At 40.7% G+C, this 26746-nt stretch overlaps 1 protein-coding gene across 2 annotated transcripts; it reads left to right on the top strand.

Moving 5' to 3' along the window:
• The first annotated feature begins 417 nt into the window (after positions 1 to 417).
• On the top strand, positions 418 to 25304 carry LOC140235663 (nucleosome assembly protein 1-like 1). Of its 2 annotated transcripts, none has more exons than XM_072315673.1 (11): positions 418 to 550; positions 1220 to 1316; positions 2514 to 2655; positions 3308 to 3424; positions 5838 to 5880; positions 6444 to 6586; positions 7439 to 7578; positions 8238 to 8406; positions 9217 to 9333; positions 16469 to 16555; positions 18592 to 25304. In XM_072315673.1, the coding sequence occupies exons 1-11, from the start codon at positions 445 to 447 to the stop codon at positions 18625 to 18627; spliced, it is 1197 nt and encodes a 398-aa protein (XP_072171774.1). In that variant the 5' UTR covers positions 418 to 444; the 3' UTR covers positions 18628 to 25304. The 2 variants fall into 2 exon arrangements, with proteins under 2 accessions (XP_072171774.1, XP_072171773.1); XM_072315672.1 differs by having other exon boundaries at positions 3308 to 3439.
• The last annotated feature ends 1442 nt before the right edge of the window (positions 25305 to 26746 follow it).

Below are 26746 nucleotides of genomic sequence, written 5' to 3'. Positions count from 1 at the left end.
CTTTTGTTTTCTATTGTTTTTTTGCCAAAATTTGTTGGAGGCACTTTTTCAAGCTTATCTACATTAGAATTGATTTATTTCAATGGTTAAAAGTTGAAATAATCTAATTTATATCAATTAAACAAAAAAACACAGTTTGCATTGGATTTGCATACGAAATCATGAATTCGAGCGTTTTTCGGGTTGACATGCATATGCAAAACATTGCATAACTTCAGAACGGTGTACCCGGACGTCGCAAATTTGATCTCAAAATATGCGGGAGACTCGAATGAAAAAAGTCACGAAACGATGCGGCAAAATCTTTGCGCGTTGCGGAATCATGGCGCGAAACGTCGAGGGGGGGGTCAATTTGACCCCCCCCCCAGTTAGAATAGGGTTAAATTTGTTTTTGCGTGAAATTCTCACCCCAGACCGACTTCCGCAGGAGACACAATCGTCGACATGGATCCAGGACCACAGGGCGACGGGCAAGACCTGGAAGGCGTAGAGGTGATCGACACATCCACAGCTCCCAAGATCAACTCGTCAGACACGATAGCGCTCTCAGGTACTGTTTGGTGTCGTCATGGCAACGACAGGTTGCTGTCATTTGCCGACGCTTGCCAATGCATAGTTTGAAACCAATAATGAGGAGGAAAATGAAGTCACATTTTTTTTTTTTTTGAACACACATGTGAGTGATAATTTAGTAAATGGTAATGGTATGATTGTATTGAATATTATGATGCGGTTTTTGCATCAAAGATTGATCTTGAAGTGTAACTGTTTACTGAAACGTGTCTGAAAAATGTCGGAAAAATGTGTCTCAAGAATAAGAATAAAGAGAGAATGAGAATAAAGTGTGATGAGAGAAACGTTACATTGCTGCAATGCAGTTCGAGTAAAACAAAGTTTTTAAACATCGGCTACCCCTTGCAAAATTTAATTTTTTGACATTACATAGTAAGTCTTAAGATAAGTGATAGCCAGACCTACCAAATCTCTCTGATCCTGCAGAAACCTCACAGAGTACTTACATTTTTTTTTCGTATCGTATTCCCCCGCTTTCAGAAGTAATAGTGGGATTCACATGTATGCAAATTACATATGGTATACAAATCTCGGGATTTGCATTGCGATCAAAATCTCAAGGTTTTGCCTGTGGTGTGTGGACACAAAAATCCCACCACTTTACTGTCTTGTTGTCATGGCAATGTTTTATTTTCTCATCCTCCAGAGCTAAAGTCACAAGTCATGCAGAATCCCCAGGCCCTTGCCGCCCTTCAGGGCCACCTCGACAGTCTCGTCGGCCAGAGGAGTGGTTACATAGAGAGGTACGTCACCATGGCAACCCGTTGCCGTGGTGTCCATGGGAGGCTTGCATGCATTCATGCATGCATACTCCCTGCAGATTTGCCAAGTCTCTTGATTCTGCAGGAGGCTGGATGGAAAATGAAATTAAAAATCTTTTCATGCCTAGATAAGAGAATATATCAAAATCTTCCTAACCCAGATATTATCTTGGCCCATTGAAATGCATGTGACACAAAAGTATTTCCCAGTTGCTTCGTGGAATCTTGTTAAAGGACAAGTTCACCTTGGTATCAGGGATCAAGAGAATGCAGCGATATGAATAGAATACATCAGTGAAAGCTTGAGGAAAATCAGACAATCTGTTCAAAAGTTATGAATATTTGAATTCTCACTGTTGCCATCACTGGATGAGAAAACTGCTGTAGTTTGTGATGTCACATGTGTAGAATGATATAAAGATAACATTAAGAAAATTAAACACATTTTCACTTTTCTCATTTAAATAGAAGAGCACTTGACTTTCCTCCTTAAGAAGGCAGGGAGCAAAAGGTGCAAAAATTGTTCCAAGTCGCCATTTAAACTCTATTTAGTGTGACTTATGGCCATGCTCACAAGTGCAAATATCAATTTACTTGTGAGATGGATCAAACCTCACAGTAATTGGTATCAAAAATATGAACAGGCCTAGTATGGATAATTTGTAATGATTCAAATATTAAAGTTTGTTGGTTTGGTTGATTTTTACTAAAAGGAGACCTCCGGATGATTTTCAGATTTTTACATTTGAACAACTATAAATTAGTTATACTGAGGACAGAGTTTATGATAATTGGGATGAAGAATAAGAATATTTTCAAAATTTAGAACAAATTGCAATGAACAAGGAGGATGACATGGCAGAATCACCATAAAGAATGCATGAGTTGGGGCTCAAGGAAGCAGAACAAAAGAAGAAGGCATGCATAGATTATACACAGGTGAACTCGCAAGCAAGCGGTATTGTAATGGAATGACACTGCGACATTTCTGAGATACAGTATGTGAGCCTCGTATGTCGTCATCCTTGTTCAGCGTAATTTGTTTAAGGTTTTTCAAAGTATTGTTTCTCCGCTCAAGAATCACAATAAATTCCACACATCTATACATGGAGTTGTCGATTTATGTACTGCGTGATGTGAAATTATGAAAGTCGTCTGGAATGCCCCTTTAATCTACAGCCTTCCCAAGGTAGTCAAGCGCAGGATAAAAGCCCTCAAGAACTTGCAAGTCAAGCACACCCACCTAGAAGCCAAGTTTTACGAGGAGGTCCATCAATTAGAGTGCAAATATGCCAAACTCTACGATGCCCTCTATGACAAGGTGAGCACATTTTCAATGCAATTTCAATCCAATTTAATTCAGTTCAATTTATTGTTGATTTCATTAGGGCAATGCAGCCTATATTTTACTGAGTATGTGCATGTTTTAACTTTGCCAAACAGTGGAGCAAAGCCTGTGTGACTTTTAATCGTTTGAAAATTAGAGAAAACTATTATAAAGGAAGAACTGGACAGAGGCTTTAAAAACACTTTGGATGCTTCATCTGATGCCATATCACAAGCAGTCATGCCGATGGTTTGGATTATATTCAGTTCTTAGAGACACATACAGTGGACTCCTGTTATAATGAAGTCCTCGGGACCGGCAGTTTTCTTTCGTTATATCAAAATTTCATTATAACCGAACAAATAAACAATAAAAAGCATATTGCGGATATTGTTGCGGCCTGAATTTTTACAGCGATGTAACTTGAATATTGTTCTAACTGTGTTCGTTATAACGGGAGTGCACTGTAATGCCATATGATGTCTTTCAGCATGAGGTGTATGAAAACAAAAATCACACAAGCATTTCAATGCTGATAATCACAAACATAATCAACAATTACGCCTATCAGAAAGATGAGGTACAGTATCTTCAGCGGAGAGGAGAAATGAAGGTCCTTTTCTTTTCCTTTTTCTTTCCCTCATAGAGGAAGGACGTAGTCAATGGGGTGGTTGAGCCGACAGATTCAGACTGCGAGTGGGAGTCCAGCGAGGACGAGAACGACGACGACGAGGAGGAGGAGATGGAGGAAGGGAAGAAAGAGGTTAATGCATTAGCGGTAAGCCCGGATGAACTCTCTGGCGAGCCGTGTTACTGTCAGCTTATCCTCGTAACCCACTAACATTTTTCGCCCCGCCGCCTCCCATCGACAGCCCGCGGTCCGCGATGTTACGTTACCAGCGCTCTTGGGACACGGCAGTTCCGTGGCGGCGGGGGCTGTGAATTTGCGAGACTAGCCTGCCCTCTGAAATGCAACTAGTTTGTTGAGTTTCTTTTTTTGAATGAAGTGTCTGCACCTTTCCTTTCATTTCGCGCACTAAAAGCCTTGCATGTTTGGCATGAAAAACAAATGAAGCAAAAAGAGCAGCAACAACAAAAATGGATGTCGTTTGTGTTGAAATACTTTGAGACCGAATTTCTGTACAGCGCAGTTTTTGCTTTTCATTTCTCAGCAGCTTCACTTTCAATACTACAGTTGAAAGAAGATGGAGGTGTAATTGTGTATCCTTGAAGTCATTGTAGTCAGTGTAGTACCGCTCTGTTGAGGTTGAGAGTCGGAAGTGCCATATAGTGAAAAGAAAACCTGTATTTTTTTTCCATAAAATCTAGCATTGAAGAAGAAATTTAAATTAGTGTAGAGTTGCACGTACATATTTTTTTCCCAAGTGCTGACATAGGTTGCAGCCACAAATGCAAATCAAATTTATCCTTGATGTTGTGTCTTATGTTGGCACATGAATGATATTATTAAATTTCAACAACACAACTACTAATTGTACAACCCCCATCCCCTTACAAAGATCTCATTGCCCGAATAGCACATACAGCCAGATTTTTTGGTGTGCAATTTTTCTGAACATTTCAATGCCCCTCCCCCCACCAAAAAAAAAAGATAACAGTAATACTAATAGCAATAAATGAAGTGAAGAATTTTGAGGCAGTGGCATTTTTTTCTCCATGTGAATGAGACTGACAGTGCATTGCAAAACCATAAATGCAACTGAAAAAAATCCCTATTTTTAATCTTTGGTGGCCAATTTAGATGAAACCTGCTACGCTTTTGTTGTGTGAATTTATTCTTGAAAGACCTGGTAGCGTGGGGATACCATTGAGTGGGAAGGCTGGCCCAGCTCAAATACATTTAAGAATTCCTGTAATGAATTGTGTACAGGTGTATCGCTGCTCTCTATGCAAGTACATGTGTACACACAGCTGAAAAGTCTTGACTGGTGTCGAACGTTATTTACCAGTGAGTGTGCGCTTCGATGCACATATTTCCCGACTGGTGCTGTTCGTGGTTTTCAGATGTATCTCGGGGAGGCGGCGGAGGCGGCGAATGAAGGTGGATTCGATCGCCCCCTCCCCATGTCTCCCCACACTACTAAATCTTTAATTTTCTGTTGTGTTTTGGCACTCGTACTGACATTTCACCTTCACAGAGAAAAACATGGATTAAGATTACAACAACCATCAGCTTAAAAAATGTGTTAGTGGCCATCAGTGAGTGTATGCGGAATTAAAGGAACATTTCGTGAAATTTGTGCCCGCAATAAAAGACAGCTCTGAGTGAAACATTGTGCCCTGATCATGTCACCGAGTGAGCTACACATGATGGAATACATTTTGTAGTTAGCATGACGTTACGGGAAGGCAAAATTGTGTTGCGACGCTTATTGTCTCGACATATTTTGCTTCTTTTCTTTCTTCAGGGCATTGAAAGTTTATAAGAAAGAATCATCCTTTATTGGCATCAACTAGACATTGATGAAAAATCAAAATTCCTTCAGTACTTTTCCAGTTTAGGTTGTATCTGTAAGGCACTGATATCTCACGTTGTAGAATGCTTAGTTTCATTATGGGCTTGATTGTGATATCGCTGCTTTTCCCTCTTAAACATTCTATTACTGCATCAGATCTTTAGGTGATATTTCCTTTGAAATTATCATTGGCACATCAGAATTTTACCTCATTAATTGTTTTAGAGCTTACATGGAAGATGTGGTTAAATTTAAATCTGCTCATACAAAAGAACCCCCCCCCCCCACAAAAAAAAAAAAAAAAAAAAAAAGTCTAAAAGAGAGATGGGAATTTTGATCTTTTGAGTGTGGGGCCAATTTAAGAAAATGTGAATTTTAGCGAATGCTTGGTGTTTGAGTTCTACAGCTTGGAAAACAATTATATCATGTACAACATAGGGGCTACAATGAAAGAAAATTTAGTAACCACCTTATGAAACACTAAGAATGAATATTGGGAAAAAAAAATGTTCTGAATGGATACTGCAACAGACCTCAGAAATGTAATTTTTGGGACTGGATGGGTTAAGATGGTGAAGGCAAGAGAGATAAGATCATGTAGCCAAGGCCCCCCTGGTGTAATTCCACGAGGACGGATGTAGAATAACGGTGATTGTATCCTCTTCTAGTGATTAACCCTCTGTGTCTTTTCCCTTCCAGGGCGACTTGAAGGACAAGGCAAAGGTCACAGAAGATGAAGAAGGTGAGTGAGTCGATGAGACCAGACATATGACATCATGCATGCTACTAAACTTAAAGGGAGACCCCGTTATAACAAGCATGCGTACAATGAGGTACCGCTTTCAACACAGTGAAATCAGCCTTTACAACTTTTAATCACTGTAGTTAGATGGTCTCTTTTTTTAGTACTATTTACAAGGTACCAGATGTAACTAGATAAGATCTACAGTCCCTGTGACATTGTTACAGTGGGTTTCCCCCTATTTCTTTTCGACAGACACATTCCTTTTGTTTTGTATGTAGAAAAGGAGTGATAAAAGTTTGTACTCCAGTTGGGTGTAATGAAATAAAACAACATACAAACACACACCGTATGAATTTAGCTTCTCAAAATTTATGCCAAAACCAAGAGAATTTAGATGGAAAAAAAGTAAAAGATAAAGATGAGATAGTTAAAACCTTACTTGTATTGATATCGCTGCACTTGCATTAGGAATATCGCTAATAGGTGAGGTTTAAACCATGTCATAGATGCAAGTTGAACTCATGACTTCTGACCTCTGACCTCCGGTGTCATCTCTGCAGAGGCACCTTCAGGCATTCCCAGTTTCTGGCTGACGATTTTCAAGAACGTCGACATCCTCGGCGAAATGGTGCAAGAAAACGACGACCCCATCCTCAGTCACCTACAAGACATCCGGGTCACGTTTCATCAAGGGGAACAGATGGTGAGTTGAGGGAAGGAAGGAGGGGGAGCAGGGGCGGGCGTGGCTGGTGCCATGGAGGAGTCACCGTGGCAACAGACAAGGATGATGTTGATGGTGTTGGGCTTGATTTAAACACATAAGGGGAGATGATGTACCACACCAGCGTCTCCCCATAAACTCCCTGGATTCTCGCTGATTTTGATATGTGATGATTTAAAAATCCCATTTTAATCATTATTAACCCCCTCCTCCTCCCTGCCTCCCTGTAGTGGAGTCTCCCGGGAAGTTAACGTGGGTGAGTTCCAACCATAGTCTTGATGAAGGCTGGAGAGCCTTCAGAGCTCGCTTCTCCGGTGCTATGGCTTAAATATGCCACATGCTGTGATATGTCATAATGTACTGATCAGACAATACCCAGAGCTGCCAAGTCTGCCTGCCTGATTCTTCCAGAGGCAAGGGGAGAACAGATAGCGAGTGAGGAAGTGTGGGGGCGTGGCTGTTGACAAGGGTGTGTTGCCGTGGCAACAGAGATAGACTGAAATCTCATTGTGTCCAGTCAGGAGAGTACAAAAGCCTCCCTAGGTCCCTCTTTCAAACCTTTTGATGATGATGTGTGAATGTCACCAGCCATGTCCAATGCTAGATGAAGGAGCGGAAGAAGTTGGAGATGGTGGTTTAGAATGCTGTACCACAAATATTCCTGTAGCTGCAAATAATATTAAGTAAATTCATAATGAATTGTTGCCAAAGAAATTAGCAGTTGCTGAAAGATGCGTTGAGATATTACGCAAAACATCACTGAGCATGCCACAGTTAAATGAATTTGGTTAAAGTTTCATTTTCGTCTCTTGTCTGTTTCTCCCCTGGTAACAGGGTTTTACATTAGAGTTCTACTTCTCGCCCAACGACTACTTCACCAACACCGTCCTAACAAAGACTTATCAGATGAAATCGGAGCCGGAGGAGGGTGATCCATTCAGCTTTGAGGGCCCAGAAATCATCAGCTCACAGGGGTAAGGAAAGCTAGAAGACACCTTCTGATTTGTGGGTCCCCAAGGCAAGGGAAAGCTTATTAGGCTGGATATCTAGTGTTCAGTATATCTAGTGTTCAGAAATGAATTGCGACCAAGTGATAAAGATATATGTGTATTGGTAAGGAATTTGTTGGCTCTCAGGGATAATCCATGACCCCCCTCCCATCTATTGTGAATTCAGTGGGAAACTTATTTTTAGGCCTTGACAGTCCATGGTTAGGATGCCATGTTTCCGGAAGTGCAGGAGGAAACCACGAAAGTATGACTCCGCGTGTTGCGAGCGGATGTGGAGACCGCCTCATTCGTAAGCGCGTAACATACAGCCAGTGTACGGACCCAACCACTAACGACTGATGGTGTACATTTATATGTGCTTCATTGAATTTCAGAGTACTGCATGGAGATGGGGGGGGGGGGGGGGGGTCCCAATTTTCTATCGCTGAATTTAGCTGGTCCTTTCTTTTTTTTTATATGATTTAAACAAGAAACTGGTTATAAAGAGAAAAAAAAATCAGCAGACCTGGCAACCTCGTTATAACAGGGTTTCCCTGTGCTGAAAGTCACACTTCATAGCGGCTTTATGATGCTGTAAAGCACCGGGTAACATGTCGTGCCACATGCTCTGTTCCCCCACCCAGGTGTGAAATAGACTGGAAGAAAGGCAAGAACGTGACGGTGAAGGTGATCAAGAAGAAGCAGAAGCACAAAGGGAGGGGCACCACCCGCATGGTGACCAAGACGGTACAGACCGACTCCTTCTTCAACTTCTTCAACCCGCCCAAGGCGCCGGAGGAGGGTGCGGAGGTGGTGAGTTTGATCCCCTCGTGGTCCCTTAACCCACCCCTGACCACAACCCTCAGAAATTCCTCAAACCTCACCCAATGATGTCCTTGCATGTATGTGTGTGTGTCCGTGTTTGAATGGCGTGCAGTATGTGAAAGTGAGTATGAGTGAGGGCTTAGATCATGTCGTTCCTGTGTCCCCGTGGTGTACATTAACCCGTTGCAGTCGGGCCACATTTGCTGCAACACGCATTTTCTATATAGACCACCGCCCACATAGACTTGGGACCTGTACATTGAATTCTGCATTTGTGGAAGCAGAAGAGTGTCTGAAAATCAACATTGTTTGAGCAGAGATGAACTTGGTAAGAACATAAACAAGAAACCAAAACTGCAAAAGCCATTCAGTGTCAAACTTGTGGATGAATGTCATGAGGGTTCTAGTTGGAGAGTGAACTTGCCATGGAATGAATAGTGAATGGCAGTAAATGAAATGCAGTATCTTCAGTAATTCTCAGACACAATCCGTGCTACTTCAGACATGGTTCACTGTGATACACAAAACAGAGTCAACCTTGCTTAAGTGACCTTGGATAAGTCAGATAATTGCCTATTCAAGTGGAAGGTCTTTTCAAGTCCTCTTCTCCTTATGTTATTGATTGTAATTCCTCATAACTCAGATTTTCTCTAAGGCAAAGCTCTCTTCAGTAAATAGATTCAACTTAGGCAAGGTTGACTGTATTTGGCACTTGGAGACTTCTTACATGGTGTCAGTCAGAGCTTGCACAGGGCGAGGAAAATATTTTTGAATTGAAAATTTTTCTATCAATATCAGGATGAAGAGACAGAAGCCCTGCTGAGTGCCGACTTCGAGATCGGCCACCTCATCAGGGAGAGGATAATCCCCAGGGCGGTGCTCTACTTCACGGGGGAGGCCATCGAGGATGATGAGGTAAGTCACATCAGACCCTCCCCCTCCTCCTTCAACTTCCCTTTTCACCCCGTTCCCCTCATGGTACGGTCCATGATGTAATCACAAGTGAAGGATTATTCCATTAGCAAACTTGCATAAGAGGGGTGCTACCTTGATGCAGTCTCCTTGCACTTTCATGCCAGTGTTTCTCCTGAGGGAAAATGTTGATGAGAATCCTGTTCAGACCCTCAGATTGGTAATTGCTCCAAAATCATCTGTCACTGTTTTAGGAAAGAGGATTGAAGCGCTACGTGTCTATGCTAGTATAACAAGAGTTATGCCTGAGCACTCACTGACCCATTGCAACCTTGTTTGATGGAACACTGGTGCAATTACTGAAGATGATCATCACAGTGATGTCATAAATCGTACCTATGTACCATGATGACCACGTGCATGCACATCTCTTGACATTTGTACTGTGAAGGTTTAGTAAAGGGATTAAAAAGCTGTAAATTCACCATTTGGATAAAGGCATTCTCTATCCACAGTGTTCCGTCTCGTATTGACAGTGCTGCAGGTAGATGTTTTGTTCAGGGCAAGTGATGTCCAGAAAGGTGTAATCGTAGCCCCATAGGACTGCAGGATTTATGAGGACGTTGTCAGGGCAGACGTCATCTCCTCTTGTACATTGGTGCAAAGTGAATTCAGATTTCAGTACAATCTTGAAAATATGACCCTTGCCAACCTATACTCATGTTGGCTGTAAAGGAAAAAAGCATGGCCAAAATTAGAGAGAGATCGCATGACATTGTACAACAGTTGCTATATGTGGTGTTGTATGGAGATCCTCAAAATAGTCGTCATGGTTACATGCACACCTGTACCATTAGAAAAGAGAAAGGGTGATTTCATTCATGATCTTGGCATCAACCTTTTGCAGAGCCAGTCTCAGATTTTGCGGTAGGACTGTGCTTGAATTTGAATGCTGTGGGATACACAGAGGTAGATCATCTCTGCGTGTTAGCCGCTTTGCTGACTGGCTTTACATTGTATCTGAAAAGATGATTATATTTAATCTTTTGAAGGCTTAATGCTAATGATAGAATCACATGGTGGATGGATGGTGTGAGGGAATTAGAGGGGAAATTTTTGGTAGCCTGAGAAAACGTATGGAAACAGATGTTGATGGTTACAATCGTGATTATGATGGTTATAATTACTATTTTTAGTATTACTACTATCACTATCATCAGCATCATCATCATCATCATTGGTATTATCTGCATCATGATAAACAATATTACATTATGATTGTTGTTAAATTCCAAATGCTCCAAAAATGTGTACACATGAAATTAAAGGAAGAGAGGAAGAGGTTGTTGGTGTAAGAAATGAAATCAACTCCAACAGAAGTGATGACAGAGACAGAAAAAAAAAAAAAGTGGCCGTGAAACTTGCCACCTGCCAACCTGCACACTGCGTGTACCGTATTCGCCGGCGCAAAGGCCATATAAGCCGCACCCCCGATTTGTGCGACGCAAAAAAAAAAAAAAAAAAATACTGAAAAGAAACGTGAAAACCTGATGCTTGAAGACGAATGATGAAGACACTTTACGGTAAAAAAATACTTAAATTTTCACGGAAATAAACAAGTGGGTACCATACAAAATACGATGTTCTCGCACACATTAATATTGTCACACACGTAGATACATCGTTCAATCGAAAAACTCGAACAAACACTCGAACAAAAACTCACCTCCAAATTTTTGCCAGTGAGGTAATAACTTAACAAAAATGAACAAAACACGCTCAAAAGTACGATTGTACTCTGAAAATAATGTGTAATGATACAAAAGCAAAAGAGAGAAAATGAGGGAAAGGGACAGGAGGAAATCTAACGCTAGAGAACATACACCACAGGTGTGTGAGTTGCTAGTCGATCGAGTCACATTGTAATAGCATAGACAGGTGGTTGTCTGTACATGCAAGTCTATAGACAGATACATTGTAATATAGTAGACAGGTATTCATGTAATAGACAGGTGGTTGTCTGTACAGTCTATAGACAGGTACATTGTAATATAGTAGACAGGTATTCATGTAATAGACAGGTAATCATGTATAGACAGGTACTACGGTACATTGTCATAGACAGGTTTATTGTAATAGACAGGTAATCACGTAATAGACAGGTTCTGACAAACACTTTATTACTCATTATTAGTTAGCACAGCGCTACGCTTTGAGCTTAAGTTTTATTTTTGCCTCATCAAAATTTCATAGAAAAGACAAAGAGGACATACTGATGAGGAACAAACACGGAATGCAGCTTTGCTTGTAAGATTTATATACCGGTATTCATATCATCGGGGGGGGGGGGGGATGGTTGCCTCCTTGGTTGCCTATTGTGTAGTCCCATACATGCATAAATGTGTTAGTTTTTACTCCCGATTTGCCGGGTTGCAGAGACCAATTTTGGTTTTGCCGCCAGATAGGCCGCACCCCGACTTTTCACTTTTATTTTTCTGAAAAATACTGCGGCCTATACGCCGGCGAATACGATCCCCCTGTGTCGCCGCCACCCAAACCACGCCCTTGTGCTTTAGAATGTGGTAAGTTAGAAGCCACAGTACTAGGAGAGTCTGGCCCAGTAGTGTCCTCTACTGAAAGCATTACTGCTCTAGTGCAGTGGTCTACCTCCCTTCCTCTGACATTTTTTTTTTTTGCTTGTTTGTTTGTCCCACACTGATTAATGGTGTTATACCAGAGAAGACAACCACTGGTTACTGGTTTTCCTTTGACAGTGCATGGTACATTTTGCAAGTCCACCGAGTATCACTTAGCATGACAGGAGCATCGACGTGACATCGCAATGACGACCAATCAATTCAAATCCATGGATCCTCTCCTTTTCCCCATCACTGACTCAATAATGAGCTCATTTAGTTGACTTATTCCCTGCCAAGTACCAGTGCAGAACTTAGAGTACACTGTGCATGCATTGGTTATCGCTATGTTGGGGTACGTCTCGGGCGAGCTCCCTTGTTGCCAAGGGAACAATCCTAGCTGTAAAGTTTTTGTAGAATGTGAGTGAGTCGGTGGTCAGTTTGCATTACCCGTTGTAGGGACAGTGATTTTCCTTGTGCATGAACTAAATGGGAAAAAAATGGGAAGAAATTCCCTGTGTTATTGATCCTCTGCAAAGCAAAGTTTCCTTGTTTTTCACCATATTTATGGAATTCCATGTTTGTTTGGGGGTTTTTGTAAGTGAAGAAGGGCAATTTTTTTTTTTTTAAATGGAATATCACTGTCTCTGCTGTTGTCACTATGGATGTTAATCATCAGCCAAAGTCTTTGGTTATGGTTTGTGCAAACAGTGTGGTGTACATCCTTCCCTGGTTTAACCGTGAATGTATGTGGGGGTGGGGGGGGGGGGGGTGGTAAAGTCTGTTGCACATGTCAGGAATTTCACAGCAAGCTTTTCACACTTGTATAGACGCACATTGTTATCGTGGTTAAATGCGTCTGTTTGGTAGTGCACCTTGAGACTGTCCCCTCCCCCTCCCCCCCCCCCCCTCCCCCCACCTGTTCCCCTCCATGCACTGCTGGTTTATTCATTCAGGAACTTTATGCACAACTTGGTCTTCCACTTATATTTCCTAATATGTGTTGCACTGAAACTATGCATCGATTAGATACCATCACAAAAATTAAAAATATACCATAGCAGCATGGAGTATTGCGAGATCACTAGTATGACACGTGTCCGTTGTTTTTCACACATGCCGCGAAGACCCAGAGCGTACTCGTGAATTTAGTACAATCTTATGTTAGACATGTGGTGCAGCTGCCTAGAATTATAACTAAACCAATTTTCGTGTGTATCTTGCTTGATTTCGCTGTCAACTGTACACATATTACTTTGTCGCTAGATACACCCTTCCCTTAAAATTTGTGTGAGAGATAGAGTGAAGAGTGTAAAGATTGATCCCCTGGCTTGATTTTATTTTATTTTTATTTTTCAAACTCTCCGTCACTCACTTCCATTCGGCGCCCGCAGTTCATTCCAAAGTGTAACACTTCTTCTAAGGTAACTTTCTGGATTTTTTTCCCCCTTTTTTCAGTTTGTCAGAGTCGGTAGACTAGGATTGATGTCACCTTTGACCCCTAGATTCTTGTCATCCCAGTCGTAGTTCTGGTCTGTCGAACACGGTTTCTTTACCTCCAGCCGTCTGGCACCTCTGTGTCACCTTTGTGCTCTGTAATGTGACAGTCCCGTTGCTTGTCACAGACCTTTTGCCTTCTTTCATTTTTTGTTTGTCATTCTTTTGTCCGACGGAAGAGCAACATATGTGAACTTTTGTTATTACAGTGTTCGTCATAACAGGAGTGCACTGTAATCCTGTCAGGTGTTAACTTACAGCTGTAGCACCAGACGTAGTCGTCACATTTCAGGAGAGTGTCGTAACCTCTGATAGAAGAGGCTACTTCAAAAATTTGTCAGCATTTGAAAGCAAAGTTTGGTAAAACCACCATCAATTCCATCTCTGATATTTACTAAGTGTGCTGGAAGGGGTAATAATTTTAGAGGCCATTAATTTAAACACCCCATTATAATTTGCCGCATCACCACACTTGGGTCTAATGATGCCATGGAAAGAGCCATATGTGTAGCAGATACGAGTATCTGCTATCACTCACAGATGCCACGACAAAAGATCTGAAAGTCAAAGGTCACAGGTCACAGGCAATATCTGAAAGGTCTTCTTTGAAATAAGATTTGAACAATTTGTGCACAAAGATTCTGTTTGACAGTGTAACTTCTTTGTTGTGTTTCAAAACAGAACAAGTCACAGTTTAAGTCTGTGTTCAGCTCCTTTCCTACCCTTTGTTGTGATTCTGTAATGCAAGCATGCATATTTAGAGTGTCTTAGTCCCACATGTATTTATCTTTGTAGGTGTATCTTTAATGGGTGGGTCCTCTTGTCTGTACTGAGCCCTTGTACGGCAGGCGTGCTCTTTCAGATGTGTATTGGCATGATTCTGGGGCGCCGTTCGGTGGAAGTGTGTAGTGCTTTGTTCAAGATACAATCGTTTTCTCTCTGCCGTTAGAGCTCAGAAATGTTTTTACTTCCTACATTTGAGACAAGTATCATTTTCATATCAGAAGCATTGTGGCAGATTTAACTAGAACAATCCTCGGCCTAATTTTTTTTTAATAGATTTTACTCATTTTAGCAGGAAATCAGTGCTTAGAAGCGCTGCATCTTGCTCACGACACTGCCGTGATGTGTGTTGATGAAGACTTTCCATAGTGTTCCTGTCCATGTGTGTTCTGTAGTAGATGGAGAAATACATTTTAGGTTTGTGTGCGTTGATAGTTTCATAAGGAAGGTTGTTTTGCAATGCTTCCGTAAGTCTATAGTATAGATTTACAATGTTTTTTTTTTTTTTTTTTTTTTTTTTTTTTTTTTTTTTTCATCGGTTCAGATTACCAGTAAACTTTGAAGAAGTTGAAAGAGTTGAAGAACTCGTGCCGGGAAAGGGAACATGTTTCATGAGACTAAAAAAAATGGGGGGGAAAAATGCAGAGATAGGATTTGACGAGTTCTGTCTGTACAGGCAGAGGTCAAGGGTCGCGTGTATTACCTGGGAAAAGAGAAATACTTGTAGCACCTCAAGTTTGGAGAGCTAGGTCAAATTGTAGTTAAAACATACTTCCCATGGGTAACACTGTTTCTCCTGTATATATTTGATTGTGGAGATGGCGTGTTTGTTTTCCCATTCAGTGATGGAGAGAGGGAAAGAAGAATTCAGGAGTGAAACTTGATGTAGGTGATTTGTCCACTTAGAAATCCTTTGTTTCTGTTGTGTTGGTCAACTGGCTTTGTAAGTGCCTGGCATGAAATTGGCATTTTGTTCACCCCTACCTGTCCAAAGCCATCCTCGTCCAAAATCCCTGACACGTACAGACCGATTAACGTTCAGTATAGATGATAGTGCATGTGTGCATGTGACGTACATCTCACGTCCCCGTTCATGATTTTCCTGTTGTAGAAAGTATAGGAAAGTGTGCTCATTCAACCGGTTTCACTTTTATTCTCCAGGAGCTTGTTCTCCACAGCGCCCTCTACAGACCAGCATCGTTGAAAATGCATTTCGTCGTACCAGTGAAAACACAGTAGAATATTCTAACTAGTCTTATCTACATTTTCACACACACACAAAGAACAAAACTTATTAACAGGCTGATTTCTACCGTGAGCTGATGAAGCCAACATGTGCGGCATACATAAGTGCACACACAAAGCCTATTATGACCTTCATTAATTTTTTTTTTTTTTTTTTTTACTGAGCATCAGTTCCACCTCAGGTACTCTAGCCAACAAACCAGAAAATGTAGAGTAGAAATATAAGTTGGGTAAGGGGCATGGCTCATTTGCTGCACATTCTGGCCAAAAGCATGAATGCTAAGCTCACTGTATCCCCCCCCCCCCCCACCCCCCACCCTTCCCTTTCTTTGACCTTTTAAGATCATTAATGTTAAGAGGACTTGGGCCGGTGTCTAAACAGCACAGATTTCATGCCCCACCATATGATGTACAGTGTATGTTGAATGTGAGCTCTTGACATATCACCCGACCATGGGGATGCGTTTTTTTTTTTTACTCAAAATGTTGATATTATATCTTTGATGAAATTTGGTTCACCAAACAGGTACAATGTGCAAGTAGGTGACATACAGTGTACTGTGCTGTATTAGTATACCACAGTAATGCATTGCTTTAGGAATGTATCGCATATTGGGATGTCAAACAGAATGGCCCTTCATTTATTTGTCAAACTTTGTCAGTATGATTAATAGTATCTCTCATTTTCTCTTTCTCTGTCTCTTTTTCCCTCATTCTCTCTCTTTCTCTCTTGTCTCAATCCACCACTTCACCTACTCGGTCATCACCTGTCCTCATTTTTCTGCCCCGTCTCCTGCTTTTTGGTCCTTTCTCCAACCATGTACTCGTCCATTCTTGCGTGTCCCGTTTCTCTATTTACTTGTGCTCTCATTCGACCGCCCCCCCCCCCACTTCTCTCTTCCTCTCCTCTTGTTATATATTTCCGCACGCCGTCATCGTCGTCGTCCATGCGTGTGCCGACGTCGTGTTCATCACAGTACGAGGAGGAAGACGGTGACGATGACCAGGAGGGCGAGGAAGGTGACGAAGAGGACGACAATGATCCCGACTTCGATCCAGGAAAGGTGAGTGTCCATCAAACCAGGTCATAAGAGAAGCGACTCCACTCTGTATACATTGGACTTGTTCAACTCTTTATGTGCCATGGTGGAAACCCCCTGTGTGCCACATTATTCTTAGACACTAACGTAGTTATGCTTTGAGAAAACATGCGGTTTTTCAAGTCCATGTGACTTCTGTATATTTCTGTAAAACTGGACAAATATGAGTTAAGTTGTTGAGAAAATGAAAAGCCTTGCTTTGATGTGAATTGTATGACAAATATATGATTGTTTTCCTTTCAGTTGACCTGTAACTGTAAAGGCATGCCTTTTGCACACAAAACAGTGACAGAAACTTACAATTTACACGCAAATCCGGTAAGGAACATCGATTGATAATCAACCACGACATAAAATGCAAGCTATATGTGAGAGGAACGGAAGCGCGAGAAATGCTTTCATTGTCCTGCTGCATTTAGCGATTTATTGATCTGATTGGGTGGGTTTGTGCGTTTGAGCAGAATATGTGAAGTTGGCTCGCCGTCGACGGAGTCGAACGTGCGAACATGGCACATAAAGAGTTAAAGACCCGGGCCTTGTTTCATAAAGCTGTTCATAATGTTACACACAACTTTACGATTGACTTAGATATGGCAAGCATTTGCAGATGATATTTGATTATTCTTACACGTTAACACACTCTTTTAGTTGAAGTGTATTTTTGCACTAATGTAGATGAAATATTGACATAAATCTGTACTTTGTTTGTTAAAATGTAAGGGGAAAAAAAATGTTCACACATATTGGCACTTCATATTCCAGTCGTTTGTAAAGTCATGCCTAAATTTACGAACAGCTTTACGAAACAGGGTCGTGATTAGCTTGGGGAGAGAAAGTTGGTATGCTTGAATCAATTTTCATTTGCTCTCCTTTGGTGGCACATTCAGAAACAAAGACTAGCATGTGCCTGTTAAAATAGAATTGCCCGTCTGCAACTATGTGCACCAAAGCATACACATATGGGTAACGTCCAAGTCCAGTCAAGATTCATCGGTTGTGTGTGTGCATGATATCAAGCACTGATCTCTATGTAAGATTCTCACATGGCAATCAGTGGTGTAAAGCTGAACACTGTTACCGATTTGTGAATGTTGGGAGTTGGGCCGCCCTTTGCATTACACAGTCTCCCCAAGCTGTATATTTTGTATTTATATGACATGATGTAGTGCTGTGTGATGTCATGTGGTTAAAGGGACTGTACAGTACTGGTTGAGGTGGGGATTCATGTTTTGAACATTCCTAAGTGAGATAATAAAAAGCCTCTTATGAAATATGAAAGAGCATGTAATTTTAAGAAGGATTCAACGTTTCTTTGATGAAAATTGGTTTCCAAATGGCTGAGATATCCAAAAAAGTGCTAATAAAAAAAGGTGACATGCCACAACTTTATTAGGATCTCTTTGTTTCACCTTGTTTTTGGATATCTCAGCCATTTCAAAACCGATTTTCATCGAATAAACTTTTGATACCCCTTAGAACTGCATGCTCTGTGACATCTCATAGAGTGGTTTCTGAACATCTCGCAAAACATTAAAAGCTAAATCCTCACCTCGACCAGAACTGTACATACACCCTTTAATAGGGAGTTTTCGCTACACAATGAGAAGACCGAGAGTACTCCGAAGTAATCAGCTGTGACAGTCCCCGCTCTCGGACTCCCGTCCCCACATTTGAGCCGTTTCGCTTTCCTGAGTGGACGGAGGCGTGGCGACAAGATCGCTTATTGGCTGGCTGGCTGGCTCAATCCTGCCCAGCATCAGGACTGGACGCTATTTTGGCCGAGAACTGTTCTCGTTTTCCCCAGGACGGGACGTTTCTCGGATTTGATCATGTGGAGAAGCTCAACTACCGGCCGCGTTGTGCTTGCGAAAGCTCGCTATTATCACACGATATGACTCATGTTATAAGATATGATTTTGTTTGTTTGTATGTTTATATGTTTTTTGTTTTAGTTCGTTTGTTCCTTCGGAGTCACATTCTTTTTCTTCTTCTTTCAACAGGATGGGGCCAAGCCGCAGGAATGCAATCAACAGTAAAGTGCACTGGCCAGGGTTTTTCTTGACGGAAGCCCCCCCAGGGGTGCAAATCCCAGGGGTGCATTCTAGCCTCGGCCCAGGAAGAGGATGGGGAAAGGAGCAAGCCGCGACCAACTTCATAAAAACAGGAGAAAAAATCATTAAAAACAAAAAACAACAAAAACTACTTTGTGTATTGAGCAGACCGTACTAACAGATCAAATCATCCTGATGTCTCGTGAGGGGGAAAGTCTCTTTCCTGCTGTTTCGAGGTACGGGGACATCGGGGTAAAATAATCTGCCACTGGAAGCCATGCTAAGGCATTTCTAATGACTAGTAGCCATCTTGCATGTTATTTTCTTGTTTGTCTTCTAAATAGTAAGGCAATTCAGATGTATTTACTTCTTGAGCCCTGCTCAGGATAAAGTGTCCATTCAGATATATTTGCTACTTGAGCCATGCTCATGAGCCATGCTCAAGTGAAAGAATGTTTGGTTGTGTCTTGTTTCGACTTATATAATTTTTGTTTTCACCCGGCCAGAAGGAAAAGTTATTTGATGTACGGGAAGGAGAGATGATGTGTGTGGGTTTTGATGGATGGTTCAGCGGTAGGAGCAAATGCAAGAATGTGTGTGTACGATGTTTGGGTCCAAAAAACGATATCAGCGACAACAACGAATGTTGCCAATATGACAAATTCCAGGAGTCGGCACATGGGATGCGCCCTTGTGGCTCCTAGCTCCGTTTTGTCTCTGTGTGACCTTGTCTGTCTTCTTGCGTACTGTCTGTCTGTCTGTCTGTCTGTGGGTGCTTGCTTCCTTACTTCAGTACTGATGTGTCTCGACCTTCCTGGCGTACAAAAACTCTTGTTTTTCTCTCTCTCTTCTCAATTTTGCGAGATGTTTTCATTTTGTTGCCGTTGCTTTCTTGTATATCCTCTACTGTGTGAAAAGCATTTACAAACATTGAATCATTGTTGTTCTTCATGACTGGCTCTTGGTACCTTTGCATTTGGCAAGTTAGGATGTCTGACCCTTGCAAGAGCAGGCAAAGTTAGCTTTTTCTCCTTATTATTTTTTGTTTGTTTTTGCTATTAAAATGAAACGGTGCAAAGAGCAATTGAGCAGCCCATTGGGAGGGCAGCAGGATTTTCGGGCTTCGTTTTTTACCCCACGTGTTATATGACTGCATGTGCAATGTAGTAGCTAGTCTTTGCGAAAAAAATCCTGAGCAGCTTTTGATCAGATTGTCATTCATCCATGCATTACATTCTCCGGGGCCCGCACGGTAATGCGTGGCCATGCTGACAGAGCGCTGAGTGCAAGGCCAAAAGAGAAACGAGCACGGCATGTCTACATTCCTTTTTAGGTTGAGTAATAATGGCACGGCCACCTTGTTAGGAATTTTTTGTGGAGATGCAGTCAGGCTTGTCTGCTCCTAAATTGACTTATGACTAAACGTTCTCACCCGGCAAATTTCTAAGTAAGGCATTCTGCTGAAGTGACTCTTGAACCTTTAAACATCCACAACTAAGCCCTTTTCATTGGACAGCTCTCAGACGTGTGGAGACTACGCCACCGAGAATTGAGCCAAATTTTCACGCTCCATGTTCAGCACAGTCATTTCATGTCAAATAAGCTGCATTGATGCAAGCTCTTTGTTGCAAGAAGTTGTTGTAGGTCTCAAAATTTGCTTTTGGTTGTTTTTATTAATTCCATATGGTCAGTGTGGCAGGGTGCTACATAAGCACTTGCCCGATTGCCCGGGGCAAGTAGAAATCAAAGTCGGGCAAGTGTTTTGGAACAATGAGGAAAAAATGCTTGCCCGAATTGGGCAAGCAAAAAGTTTTGAAGCCATCATCAAGTCCCACCAATCCAACACTAACACTCTATCGAACCACGTTGTTACTCCCCACACGTGCTGTTTATTCAAATAAGTGGGTTTTATCAAACCCTTAGCTTTACAAGTGATTTTCTATATCATTTTCTTATATCTTTGGACTTTCTTTTCGGGCACGTAAAATTCATGTTCGGGCGAGTGTTCTGCAACAATTTGAAAATTTGCTTGCCCAACTGGGCAAGTGGTAACAAAAAGTTATATAGCACCCTGTGTGTATGATAAACTCAAGCTGTGATGTCGATTTCACTCTTTGCCTGAAGTTGTAGTATTGCACAAAACTTTTTTACCACTCTGCGACCAGTATGAGGCATTTGCCAGTGACTTTGTTGTAACTGTTGAGAAGATGCTGAGGATTCATCAGGTGTTGCATACTTTCTTTGGATGTTGCATCCAAGGAAATGCAGAATTGTTATTGGTTGTGAGAATTGTGATTGATTGCCTTTTCAAAACAATGTCTGTTGGATTCAACAACGCTGCCATGAAAAGTGGAAAGCTTCCGAGATCCCAGAGTGCTTTGAGGATGGTATTAAAGAAACACATACTCCCCTACTTATCAAGGGTGATGTTGAAATCACAAGTAATGCCAAAAATGCACCATTCTTGCTGATTTTTGGCACCAGAATCTTAATGCTGTGAAGAGATATGTATGCTCACTTACAAAGAGATAGCTCATTTTTTTTCTTGTATCTCTTATGTATGTCAATAGGAATATTGGAAGAGTGTTAACCTTGTCGAAATTTCCTCGCGCTGTGTAACATTTCGAATGAAATGGGGGAAAAAAGTGCTGCTGAAAAGAATGGTCACGATATTGTCGCTGGGGCGATAAGACCTCGTATCTACAAAATGTCAAATGTTCAGGAGAGCAAAAAAACATGGCGGCCAAAGCACTGTGGCAAATGGGATAGCCTTTCCTTTGACATGCCGTGGTGGTTTCATTTTTGGAGTAAGACAGTTGGGATTTTGACAGGACATCACTTAACCCATTATTTGACCATTAATCCAAAAAACTCATTTTCACAAAAATTGTGGATACAAGGGGCCCGTTTCATAAAACTTGTTATCAGTGACAACTGCCACATTTCTATGACAAATTTGCTCTCAGCCAATCAGATGCAAGGATTTCAGTAGCTTGTCACATCTATGACAACTTGTCACTGATATAATGACAGCTTGTTTCCACATTAAAGGTGGAGGAACCTCTCACAAGACTTCAGCTTGTTAGATTTTGATGCAGGAACTGGAAAATATGATGCGGGTTTTTTTTTTTTTGGTCATTTTCTTCTTGATTGGTTAACAGTTAAAAGAATTAATTCATCATTAAGTGTTTTCTCTGGGGAGAGGGGAAAGGAAACGGTAGGAGGTGGGGTAGCAGAGCATCGAATGGTCAAAAAGATTTGTGCGCTTGGGGTAAATTAAATTACCACTGTGTGTGCATGCTAGTGTGTGTGTGTGTGTGTGCATTTTTTTTTCTTTTTCTTTTTTTCTGAAGTAGGAATCACCATCATCATCATTGATATAACGGCGATGACCGTTTCTAGAGAGGAATGCACATTCTTGGTAAACGCGAATGAAAGTTACCTCTGGTTCTGTGTGGTTTAAATGTGGCAAAAGGAAGCAAGTGACAAAAAAAATCTAACAATTAATGAAGTTGGACGTGCCATGTACATTAATATTGATGCAGTGCTGTAACATCTTGAATAATCTTTCAATTGGATGAGTGTGCTGAAACGAGGCAAATGAGAGAAACATGAGATAAGTGTGATAAAAAACATTGATTTATCAAATGTGAATGATTTTTGTCAGTTACCCACGTTTGTTGGTCATGTGGACGAGGGTAAGAATGATTCAATACTAAATACAACATCTGAACATAGCCCCTGTGCTGTAATTGGGAAATTGTTATTGCAAGCATACCGTTTAAGATCATTTGGATAGTCGGTTATTTCTTGCCCAGTCTTAGCGATATTCTCTGTGTTCGAAAACTAAATGAAATGATGTGTATGGAAAATAATTGAAGTGGCATTTAAAAAGCCACGCAGACATCATTAGCAAAGTACTCTCATGGTTGTTACGTCCTTTTGTAAAGAATTTCCCCTGTATCAATAATGAGGGTAAATAATAGATCTAATATTGTGATGTGATGATTACCTAATGGAATGGGACATTGTTTCACACTGCGAGAGCAGATGGTTGATGCAGCCAGTTGACCAATTCAAACAACATTCTTTTTTCCTCTTTTTTCCCGTCCAGTGCTTGTCTTGATATGTAACGTGAGTTTTGTGATGAAATCAGGAATGTCGCATTTCATAAGACCCCTCTGTTTGAGCTCATTAGCGGTTGTTAAATGCTTGTAGCTGGACATGCACTATTGTTGTTGCACATTATGTAGAAGTCTTCTTAGAATGCTGTAAAAGTGGAAATTTTTGCGACTGTTTGTTAAAGCTCACTTTGGTAAGATGAATTTAGAATGGTTACACTTCCACCAAATCATAGAATCACAATTATACGATAGTATTACAAATAACAGCCCCCCCCCCCCCCCCCCACCCAAAAAAAAAAGGTTTTGTTTTTCAGGCTAGTTTCATGTCGCGAGACTTCAACACCGCAAAAATTTCCACTTACGATATATAGTTCTGCAGTACTGAAGGTAATTTTTGTATTATCACTTAACACTTCGCACTGCCATGTACACAAGTTTGTATTGCATAAGCCTTTCACTTTGGATACGAGTTGTCCCATTTCCATTACGGATATGATTCCATGGAAGAACAATTTGCTGGCAAAAGCTGTGAATTTGTACAGTTCTTTCGTTTGTATTATTGTATGTCTCGTGAATTTATTATAAAAGAAAAAGAACAGAAGCTTGTTGCAGAGAAAAAGCTTGTTGCAGTCGCCAATAACAACCACCCTATTCCTTAACCCCACCTCGAGAGAGAGGGAAAAAAAATCCATTAACATTCCATTTGCAGATGGAGTGTGGTGTTAGATATGTATGTGTTTGAATTATAGTTCAGTGGTTGGAGTGGGCACTGGAAGGATTTTTTTTTCCACACCAGTAGTCCGAAGAAAAAAATGTATTTTGTAAGTTGCCCAGAATGGCTGTGGTGTATACAGGGGACTCCGGGGACCCGTTATAACGAAGTCCTCAGGACCGGCAGTTTCTTTCGTTATATCGAAATTTCGTTATAACCAAACAAACAAATAATAAAAGGACACAGAGCTGATAATGTTGTGGCATGAATTCTACTTCGTTGTAACCGGGATTTTTTTATAACCGTGTTTGTTATAACAGGAGCACTGTATTATATGCTGACTGCATTGTTTGTTGGATTGGACCCATTCGTGTACAAGAGGCCAACTTGATACAGAAATGGGGAGATGATTTGTTCTGATCTGGTCTGCCTGTACTTCCTGAGGAAGCCATCGAGGGAGCGGTCTTACGACTCGTCCCAGTTGCTTCTCGGAATGAGCTTCTAGAGGCACGTGGGATGAATCATGATACCGTTCTGAGGGTCCCCCCCAAAAAAAAAAATAATAATAATAAAATAAAATAAAATAAATAAATAATGAATAAAATAAAACAAAATAATAATAATAAAATAAAATAAAATAAATAAATAATGAATAAATAAATAAATAAAAAAATGATAATAATAATAATTATAAACAAAAAGAAGAAGAAAAACAAATCCAGTTTACCAGAGTGACCAAATCTTACTACTTAACTGCCAGGAAGATGAGTATGAAATCTTTGATGGCATCAGCGTCCAGACAGAGACAAAATACTTCTACCGCTGTAGCAACCCCAGGCCAACCTGCCTTGGGGCTACTTGCATTTATTATCAGGTTTGTCTCTCTCGAATCGGCTCTGAGCTGCAGGGAACGTACATTGTAAGGTCGTGATGATGAATTTGGTGCTTTGAGTTTTTTTTTAAATCTATCCATCGGCTGACTGGTCGTGTCACAACAGACGGGCATTACAAGCACCATCCGCCACAAACCCCCGAGTCTGATGAAACTCTAGAGGAATTGGTGTCTCAAAGGGGGTTTAATCTAGTGAAATGCAGGTGCGGATTTGTTGTTTTTTCGAGGCGCACTTTTGTAAATTACATACGATGCCGAAACCTGTACAGAGCGAATCCACACCCAAAAGGGGAAAACACGCAGACAGCGACAACGACGACTTAATGGTACTAAAGAAGGCCGGGAGAAGAGAGATGCGCGCTGGGGAGAGGAAACCATTTTCTACTGTACAAATGAAATTTGTAAAACTTGGCTTTATTGTATGGTTACAGATCCAGTACGAATATCTGGCTGTGGTTGTATTTGTATTTGCGTGTACATTTGTCTGTGAATATTCTTATTGTAAAGCAAATTTCGAAAAAAAAAAATTTGAGAAGGGGAGAGAGAGTGAGAGAGGACAACAGGAAGAAGAAAAAAATCACAAAACGAAACAAAAAAAAAATCTCTGAATTTATTGAACTGCTCAAGTTAATATTCATCGTCTTCATTTCAAGAAGCTTGTGTTTCTGCGGAGTAGATTTATTTATACTGACAGTATCTCCCTGCACGTTAGATAGGATGGGAGTAAGGACAATGATTAGCTGTTGCATTTTTTCATGATGTTGATTCAGTAACGAAAAAAAAAAAAAAAAAGTAAGACAAATGACAAATTCAGGAAAGAAATTCACTATCATATTTGATATTTTCAATGGAAGATGTTTTGATGTTGGAAATGTCTATCCATTGCATGGTATTTCTCACAAATAAAACCTATGTTAAAAGCTGTTACTGTGAATGTGTAGTGCGCCGCAGTTTTCTTGGTGTGTGTTTGTCAAAATCTGGTACTGATTTGCCTAAAGCTGAGGCTGAAATCGCGATTTGCAGGTTTGCATAACAGCTCTTACAAATTTTTCAGGGTCTATGAATGTGTTTGCATGTGTGTGCTAGTTTTGTCAAACTTTGAACAATATTCTTCAGCCCAAGACATTGTGTATCCTAGTTCTGCGGAGTAGACTCCATGTACACATTATATTACAAAGCTACCAACTTGGACAAAAAAAAAAAAGAATGTAAACACTGATCCACACCCACCCACACAGACAAAAAGACACACACACACACACACACACATATTTGAGCATATTTATATTCATCATATTAATTATTTCATTGTTTTACGAAGTACAATGTATTCAAAATATGATAGCAACGTACACTACATGTATGTACACTGGATTACAGCAATGATATTTGCTACAGTTGCTGACAGATCAGCAGAAATTTGTAAAAAATTTGTTCTGGGTTTATTGACACTTTTTATGAAGGAGAAATGTACCTATACATGGGACATCGCACAGTACATTGAGCAGTATGTCCTCAAAAACTTACCATTGGATATCAGCATTGATGACTTTCAAAAATTGAACAATCTGAATGCTATTTCAGGGAATGAAACTATAATATGTACATGTATAACTTCTTACCTACACTTTGCAGAAAACCTCATTCAATTTGGTTACATGGTCGCAAAGAAATGTGGATCATTGTAAAGCATGCCATGGGTCCATTTCTTCCAAGTTCGGCACTTGGATGCTCTTGAAACTAAACGGGATGGGCAAAACTTGGAGGGAAGGGATTCCTGACATGCTCTACAAAGATCCTCATTTCTCTTTGACCACTGAAGCAAATTGCATGGGGGGTTTCTGTAAGATGTAGGTAATAAGTTACAGTTTCATATCTTGAAATTGCGTTAAGATGGATTCACTATTTTTAAAGTTATTGTTGTGGAAAGTCTAATTGTATGTTGTTGTTTTTTCAGGAGGGGGGAGGGGGCCATATGGTGTACACTCGTCCTCGGACAAATACTAATGACACAGTACAGTGACAATGAAGATTTTGTTTGATTTTTTTTTTTTTTTTGGTTTTACATTTAATAGAAAATACATGCAAGTGCAAAAATATACATAGAAATCATCACATTAAAGTTGTCACTGCCGCATACAACGCACAGATGAATCCCATTACAACGAACACGGATTCAGCAAGATTTTGTCAAGTGCCAGGGGGTTTTACTCCTGAACTGTCATTAAATTCATCGACCAGATAATCACTTTGTCCATTTTGACGATATTTCATCATTGAACAAGAAAATTCTCGCAGTCCCGACTATCTAGTTAAAACGGTCTGCGTGTAAAAAAAGCGCTGCAGTGCAGATCATTACGCAAGTCCAGTCCAGTC

This window comes from Diadema setosum, chromosome 12 (genome assembly GCF_964275005.1).
Source record: "Diadema setosum chromosome 12, eeDiaSeto1, whole genome shotgun sequence".
Classification (NCBI taxonomy): domain Eukaryota; kingdom Metazoa; phylum Echinodermata; class Echinoidea; order Diadematoida; family Diadematidae; genus Diadema; species Diadema setosum.
This window is presented reverse-complemented; position numbering and strand designations above follow the sequence as displayed.

Bases quoted from the DNA above. Each gene is read 5' to 3' on its own strand.
- LOC140235663 (XM_072315672.1), top strand. From the start codon at position 445: ATGGATCCAGGACCACAGGGCGACGGGCAAGACCTGGAAGGCGTAGAG. The intron at 6,587-7,438 runs GTGAGTTGAGGG...CCCTGGTAACAG, and splicing joins TTCATCAAGGGGAACAGATG to GGTTTTACATTAGAGTTCTA. The intron at 9,334-16,468 runs GTAAGTCACATC...TGTTCATCACAG, and splicing joins AGGCCATCGAGGATGATGAG to TACGAGGAGGAAGACGGTGA.